Source organism: Polyergus mexicanus, unplaced genomic scaffold, assembly GCF_030449975.1.
Source record: "Polyergus mexicanus isolate NDT 795.1 unplaced genomic scaffold, iyPolMexi1.0 SCAF_25, whole genome shotgun sequence".
Lineage (NCBI taxonomy): Eukaryota > Metazoa > Arthropoda > Insecta > Hymenoptera > Formicidae > Polyergus > Polyergus mexicanus.
The window spans coordinates 3691680-3700144 of record NW_027223345.1 but is presented as its reverse complement, the minus strand read 5'-3'; the positions used below and the strand labels follow the sequence as shown (position 1 = coordinate 3700144).

General features: G+C 28.2%; 1 protein-coding gene across 1 annotated transcript; it reads left to right on the top strand.

Annotated features, from left to right (window-relative positions):
* Positions 1–353: 353 nt before the first annotated feature.
* LOC138943111 (cytochrome P450 4C1-like) lies at positions 354–7854 on the top strand. Its single transcript, XM_070313642.1, has 12 exons — positions 354–510; positions 1198–1307; positions 2096–2186; positions 4457–4642; positions 4873–4966; positions 6089–6191; positions 6389–6494; positions 6753–6859; positions 6945–7013; positions 7193–7361; positions 7445–7624; positions 7688–7854. Exons 1-12 carry the CDS (start codon positions 354–356, stop codon positions 7852–7854), a joined length of 1539 nt encoding a protein of 512 aa, XP_070169743.1.
* Positions 7855–8465: the final 611 nt, after the last annotated feature.

The following is an 8465-nucleotide window of genomic DNA, read 5'->3' as shown; positions in this document are numbered from 1 at the left end:
CATTTTTTGTTTATAAAATTGTCAATAACTTTCTATTCCCCGTTAATTTTATGAAGCAAGATTAAACTTTTGTAACTGTTGGTAGCGCAGATAAAGGAATATAAAACGTGCTTATTATTTGAAAACATAACTTCTTTATTCTAGGCATAAAAGGAGGAGAAGGATCTTTCTAGAAAATTCGACTTGGCAGCAATCTTCTAACGGTCTCAAGCGGTTTACTCGTACATCTATTACTAACTTATCATAAAATCAACTTTTATCAACAATAACGTGTATTCAAGAATTAGTCAAAAACAGTAAGCTGAAGAAGATCAACCTTAATTAAGCGATCAAGAACATCACACCAAGAAACGATGTTTATCATTATAATGTTATTATTACTCATGTTTAGTTTATTGGTATATTATTATTACATACATTATGGAAGAAACAGACGATTCATTAATATTATACCAGGACCACTGGGCAATTCAATTACTGGCAATGTATTTCAATTTTATGTTTCAGCAGGCAAGTATAAAAAATTTTGGTAAATGTTCGGATTAACTTACAACTTACGGATTGTTTTCATTTTTACATATATCATAGAGAGCACATTCCTAAGTAATACGCATTTTGAATTTTATGGCGCTCTCTTCTGGTTTCAGAGATATGCGATTTTAAAGTATCATAATTTTCGCATTTATTTCTATGATCTTTTCACTATATCTTACTTGCGTGTTTATGTTTTTCTGTTTACATTTGCGTCACTGTCAGTATATTTTTGTTAAGAATTTCTTTTGTTTACATTTACAGTTGTTTTTATGTTACTGCTAGTATGCTTCAGAATCGTATACTTTCTCACAATTGCTACTCCACGCAAGGCGAGGTTTAACACAAATCTATATGTCTAGTTTTTTTGATAGTGGAGTCCCCCGCATAGGGGCGGACATGGATGACGATCTGTCATCCATGCACACAAGCAAAAGTTAAATTCATAAAATCTTGTGCTCTGGAACGTATTGTATATACCTATCAAAAGTATCCGCGAGCAAATTATTATTTTAATTCTTCTCTCGGCAATATTCAATTGCAAATCATTATCATAATTATTATTTATCTATTTTCAACATATCTGAGTAAAGATGCAATAAAAAAAAAAAACAATAAAATTAATCACCAAAATTTTGGTATCGATATTTATAATATATTTTTCAGAAGAACAATGGAAACTGCTTTGTAGCCTATCTGATAAGTATTATCCCATTTGTAAAGTATGGATGTTCTTCACATGTATTGTGTCTATCCGTCATCCAGATGATCTAGAGGTAATAAAAAAAATTCAATTTTCTATAGACATTGCAATTTAATCAGATTGAAAAATCTTGCGTTTCACAAGAAGATTTTTGCTCGTAAAAAACGGTTCCTTAAAAAGATGAATAGAGAAAATACTGATTTGAATATATATATATATAAATTTCTATCTAGTCTCAATTGAATATATAATACTGGGTGGCCCATTTTAATCCATCCAGTCGAATATCTCAAAAACAATGTATTTTTTTGAACAATTATTTGTTTTTTTTTGGCACTAATTAATTTGTCTTATTATTCTGTACATAGAAGCATTACGGTAAAATTATCGAAAACTGAATATTTTACGAAATATTTTATTTTTCATATCAAAATATGTCAGATTAAAATATAAAATAACTCAAAAAGTACTGAATAAAAAAATACTTTATTATAGTGTTTTGGAAAGCTCTCGATGTCAGCTACAAGAATACTAAATAAAAAATGGGGGTTTCTATTTAAGATTTTAAAGTTGACCTTCACATGACCTTCAAATGATTTTCCAAGGTTAAATCATTGTCACCATCTTATGGCCCTCTTGAAGCCACACAACTTTTGTCTAAAACATTTTTTTCTTCCGGGCTTGGTTTTTGAGATATTCGACTGGATGGATTAAAATGGGCCACCTAGTATATATATATATATATATTCAATTGAGACTAGATAGAAATTTGAGATATAATTAATAAATTATTTGTGTATCTAAGATTGAGTGATATAATAAATTAATGTTTCTCTCTTAACATGTTTTCGATAATCTCAGATGATATTAAACAGCACTAAGCACATCAAAACAACTCGTCGATATAGCTTGTTTCATCCCTGGGTGGGCACAGGTCTTTTCTGCAGCACAGGTAGCATAATGATATTAATATACATATAAGCGTACGTATACTTTACTAATCACAATTTGTTTTTAATTTGTCTCCATCATAGAGAGAGAAAATTAAATAAAATATTACAAAATTAGATTTGAATATTATTTTTAACGATGAGCTCTTAAATAACTTCTTCTCGTTGTAAAAAATAATAAATTTAAAAGAAATTTGCAATTGAAATTATATTGAGAGATAATTTCGCCGTGATACACATAGGGGAAAGTTGGGTAAAACCGGGTAGGCGGGTCAAACGGGTATCCGTTTGACCCGCCTACCCTATTTTTTCGTAATAAGTGCTGGTATTTATGGCTAATTTGTGTTATTAGTTGTAGATTGGCGCCATCATTATTTTAAAACAAACCGTACCCCTGTGTACGCGATATTTCTTTTTTAATAGAAATTCAAAGTTTTTAGCCCCCAAAAAAATCGATATCGAGGTAAGAATCGAATCGTCGTGCACTTTTTCTATATAGAGCATCTGTTTTGGTGAATGCAGCATTGCATTCTGTACATATTAGAGAATATATATCATATTAGTTTTGATCAGCACTTTATACGCCGGAATATACAACCGCCGTATTTGTTACTTGTGTTGGGGCAAAACCGGGTACTTATACATCTCATATGATAAGAAGAGAAAGAACTGTTATCTTGACTTTGCCTGCCTACAAAAAAACAATTGGAAACAAAAACTAACACTTAGAAAAAGAAACCACCAAAAAAAAAATATATATATATATTTTTGAGACCCCTAAAGTTAAAAAGTTAAATAAATAAGTTCTGCAGCAATGTCGAACAAGAGGACATCTTTATTTGTAATTTTTGTCAATAGAATACGTCTATATATTGTATTTTGATTAAAATAAATCTAGATTTTGTAATTACACCGTGTTTTGCATATTTTCAAATGAGTACTATTTTTGAGTTTGACCCTATCGGTAGGACAAAACCGGGTACTTTGACTTCTCCATAAAATCTTGTTGTTCTTGGTAACTAAAATTTTTTTTTTTCAGCAACTGGCCTTATTTTCTCATAGTTTAAGATTCACTAAAGACTACTAACGATCGGCAAAATTTTTTTTACTTTCAAATTTTTTGTAGGATGACAAATAAAAAAAAAAGTACCCGGTTTTACCCTACTTTCCCCTATATTCTCAAGTAAATCGAAGTAATTTATAGATGTTTCAATTAAGGGGAGAAATCAGTGTGACGACTAAAAAAAGGCTATTTTTAAGGACCTTTTTCTGGTAAATAATTGTTTCTTTTTAAATCGCGTTATTAACATCTCACAAAGTACATAATTTGATCTATCCTTTGAAATTTTCGTTAAAAAATATTAATATTTATAGCTATAATAGCCAATAGTGTGAGCCGTCTTAAGATAAGAACGGGCGTACGCGTAACGGAGCAACGAAAGCTCTGAAAAAAAAAACAAAAAAAAAACAAGTATTTTCTTAAAATATAAGACAATAGCTTCAGTTGCATGTATGGAATTTTTGATTGAATAATTTGTTTTTTTATAATGTTAAAAAACAAGTTAGATCAATATCTCACGGATTTTGAAACTTTTTTTTTCAAAAGTCCGCCATTTTGTAACAAATTATTATTTTTTTTTTTTAATCCATACGTGCAACTGAAGCTCTTGTCTTATATTTTAAGAAAATATTTTTTTTTTCTTGTTTCGGAGCTTTCGTTGGTCCGCTACGCGTGCGCCTGATTTTTTTTTTAATATTTCACACTATTGGCTATTGTAGCTATAAATATTAATATTTTTTAACGAAAATTTCACAAAAGATAGTTCAAAATATATACTTTGTGATGTTAAGAATGCGATTTGAAAAAAAAAAAAAAAAAAAAAACCCAATAGTTTACCAGAAAAAAACCCTTAAAGATAGTCTTTTCTTTAGCCGTTACACCGATTTCTCCCCTTAAAGAAGGTTTTCAATTAAATTGAATACCATCACGTAACATTTAATAAATTATAATTTGTTTTTGAGTGCCATTCCATAAAGTTTTAATTGCAAAATAATTATTAAATTCAAGTTTATACTTGCAACTGTTTTTATAAAAAATTTTATGAGAAGAAAGTTTAAAAACTTATTAAAAAAACTGTATTGTTAAGAAAAATTAATTTAAGATTATAATATTATTTGAAAATTTCTTAATAAACATTAAACCAAGAGGGAGAGTAATCTTAGGTAATATTATTTTATCTCATCAATTTGCGTTATTTTGGTTTTGTTTTAGGCGCTAAATGGCATACGCGACGAAAGATATTAACACCTGCTTTCCATTTCAAGATATTGGATCAATTTGCTGATATCTTGATCAACGAGGGCGATTGTATGACAAAATCTTTGAAAGATGTCGGAGGGGCAGTTGTAAAAGATTTAGTACCATTCATTAGTGAACATACGCTAAATGCCATATGCGGTAAAGTTTCTGTAAAGTTCTTATTGTTTTATATTATGTACAGGGATTTCATTCTAAATGATATCATAGCTTAAGACAAGAAAATAATTTGTTCCCATAGAAAGTATCGACGCTGCAGAAAAGATAGATAATATGTGATTTTTTTATACTCAAAGCTACTTATGAAATATTCAGTTGTAATTAATATTTTTGACTGTATATCCGATCTTATATAATACATGCACTTGCAGAAACTGCAATGGGCGTCTCTCTGCAAAAACTCAATGAGTTCCAGCAACAATATCGGAATGCGGCTCACGACATAATCGAACTGATATTTTATAGGTAAATATATTTACAATTCTTTAAGTTTTGATTATGTGTAATATATGTATATTTTCTATATATATATATATATATATATATATATATATATATATATATTTTGTTTATAACAAATTAAATATTGAATAATCATGTAAAGGTGAACAATTAGTTTGAGATTTAAGACGTCGATTTGTTTTAAGCCACGATTAGGGATCAAAATCTATTGTACGTGCTTCGTTAAATGTTTTATTTTAAAATAAAAATTGTTTCGATCTTTAAAATATTGAAAATATTGTAAATGTTATAATATTGAAATATTAAGTAAAATAAATTGTGCAATATAAAATCTGAAGAGAAATTATGTTTGATCAAAAAATCTATAGAGTTAAAACAAAAATATATTTTTAGAAGATTCTAAACATTTTTTTTTGTAATATACATAATTCTAAATTAATTTTTTTATCTATATTCTTTACAATTAATGAGATTACTTAAGGTAGTTGTTTCGTAACTCGCAATTAATAAGAAAAATTCGAAAATTTAACTATACGTTAATAAATGTAGTATTTACATGTTTATACAATTTAAAATCAATCGACCATCCCGAACCTAAGATAATTGCTATCAAAGATTACACTTTTTACATGTATTGCATACACAAAGCTTACGAATATCTCGTATTTCTAATTTTAATCATTAGAACAACAAGAAAGTGATAAAAAACGAATATATAGGCCACAAACGAATAAAAAGGACACTTTAAGAACATTAGAAAAAAAAAATAACCTAACCTAACCGTTTAGTTCTAGAAACACAATAACAAAAAGACCACGGTATCACTTTATCCTTGTTCATCAAAAGTTAAACAAAGACAAATGATGCTCGTGAACATTTCTAGTGTTGACTTGGTAATAGCGTATAGAATGTCCAAAAGTTTACAATTGGTAATAATGAGTAATAGGTAATCCAATATTTTAAGTTTTAACGCGTAGACTTAGAGTATAAAAATTTTGGATTGTACTGTCGCGAGACAATTATCTTAAAAATTACTGTAATAGTTTATAATGACTTTAAATAAGGTTTTTTTTACAAAATTACATCATTATTGAAATTATATAGTTTTATTTAATTATGGTTTAGAGCATACAGGCCTTGGTTTTATAACGATTGGTTATTCTCATTATCGCCACAAGGAAGAAAGCAAAAGAAGGTCTTGAAAATATTGCATGGTTTTACGGAAAAAGTATGTTATAAATTATGTTATTTTAAATCCGCTAAATCCTATCTTGTATATAAAATTACAATAAATTTTGTAATCTTCGTACTGTAAGATTACGTGATAATACATTATGCTATTAATATTTATAATATAGTACGATGTGCTATTGTTATTTAATGCAAAAAATCATTTAAAAAGTTTAATATCATACTCGTGTCTAGATCATCGCGGAAAGAAAACTTTATCACAAACGCACAAATGATCAATATTTGAAGACTCTTGAAAATGACGAAGAAACGGGAATAGACGATGTCCAAGTATTTGGAAGTATGTAAGAGATCACAACTTCTATTTTAATTCGATTAAGCAATTTAATATTTTAAATTATATCTGTAATATTTATACTAAACACATAATCACATGTAATAATGCAATATATGATATATATCTGCTGTAAAATTAAATCATTATTATTTCCAATACGTATGGAAAATCTAAATTTTTTAAACAGAAACAATGTTATATAATTAAAGCACGATATGCAAAAAATAAGATTGACCCTAATGTATTTTTTTTTATTTCTAGTTAAAAAAAAGCGACTAGCCCTATTGGATCTCTTAATAGCGGCATCTCGAGATAATTTTTTAACTGATTTGGATATCAAAGAAGAAGTCGAGACTTTTATGTTTGGGGTATATATCTGTAATCTTTCTTTAAATTTTTTGTATACTTCATCTAAGCACGTTTGACGATATGATGATATGACAATGATTACAGGGTCACGATACTACAGCGATGACCATGACCTTTACTTTGTTACTATTAGCTGAACACAAAGATGTCCAGGTATCTTTTTTCAGTATATTGCGATATATCATTGAAATTGCGATTATTATTGAAAGTAGAACAGATATACACTTTTGTTGCAATATATTTTTTCATTTATTTATTAAAAATTTATTTATATCTATGCATATAAAAACAAAATATTGAGAAATACACTTTAATTATTATCGATGACACAGGAACGTGTGAGGGTTGAAATCGATACCGTGATGCAAGAGAATGGAGGGAAATTTACTATGAAATTGTTGCAAAATTTATCATATTTAGACAGATGTTTAAAGGAAACGCTACGCTTATATACCACCGCGCCTTCTATAATACGAAGACTTGAGCAGGATGTAAAATTACGTAATTATGTTCATGTTATCTCTCAAAAGAACTCTTAATTTCATAAATTTTTATATTTTGTAATTTTAAAATACGCTTTTCAGACTCATATATTATACCTGCTGGAACAAACTTACATCTTAATTTTTATGGAGTTCACCGAGATCCAAATTTTTGGTCAAATCCAGAAATATTTGATCCGGATAGATTTTTGCCCGAGAGGATAGGGGATCGTCATCTTTATTCCTATCTACCATTCAGCGCAGGATCGAGGAATTGCATAGGTGAATTACTCGCGATTTTCTTTTCTCTTTGTGTTCATAATTTTGATAAGACTGATCTTTTAGGTCAACGATTCGCTATGCTAGAGTTGAAAGCTATGATGGCTTCTTTGGTGCATAATTTTTACTTGAAGCCCGTAGATTATTTAAAGGATATTCGATTAAAGACCGATATCGTAATTCGTCCTTCTCATCCGGTTTTTTTAAAATTTATCCCGATCAGCCGCGAATAATCGTTCAGAACTAACATAGATATCGCATGAATGTAAGAAATTAATGAAAATGTTTTGTACAATAAAATGATCTAACGTCTGAGTATGTGTATACTTTACGTTAAATATGTTTTATTTCTATTGTAATTAATTCTTTCATTACTTTTATATGTAATTTTTTTCTCTTATATTTTATTAGTTTCGGATCTTTATATTTTTATTACGTTAAATTTTTAATATTTCAAAAACATGTTAAATGAAAAGAATAAAATTTTATATTGCTCGCATTTTTCTTTATTTCTAATAAACTCTTATTATTAATACGCTTTTTAGCTCGAAAATGGCTTTGAATATAAGCCTTAGATTTTTATTGTCAGTTTGCATAGATTTATTTTACTAGTATATGAATCTGCTTAATGAGATTTGCAATTCCATTTTAGTAATGTTTCAATTGATCATCGTATCAGCGATTCTATTAGATAGTCAACAGTATTTGTATAGAATAAAATTTTGTAATATTTTATTGCAAAATCTGAATAATATGGTTAATAATATCATAATTAAAGTGCGTGATTTTTACGTTTCCTGAAATACCACAAGTTGTTAGTTTTTGGTTTGATTATTACAATCTT

Bases quoted from the DNA above. Each gene is read 5' to 3' on its own strand.
- LOC138943111 (XM_070313642.1), top strand. From the start codon at position 354: ATGTTTATCATTATAATGTTATTATTACTCATGTTTAGTTTATTGGTA. The intron at 6,860-6,944 runs GTATATATCTGT...CAATGATTACAG, and splicing joins TCGAGACTTTTATGTTTGGG to GGTCACGATACTACAGCGAT. The intron at 7,362-7,444 runs GTAATTATGTTC...TACGCTTTTCAG, and splicing joins TGAGCAGGATGTAAAATTAC to ACTCATATATTATACCTGCT.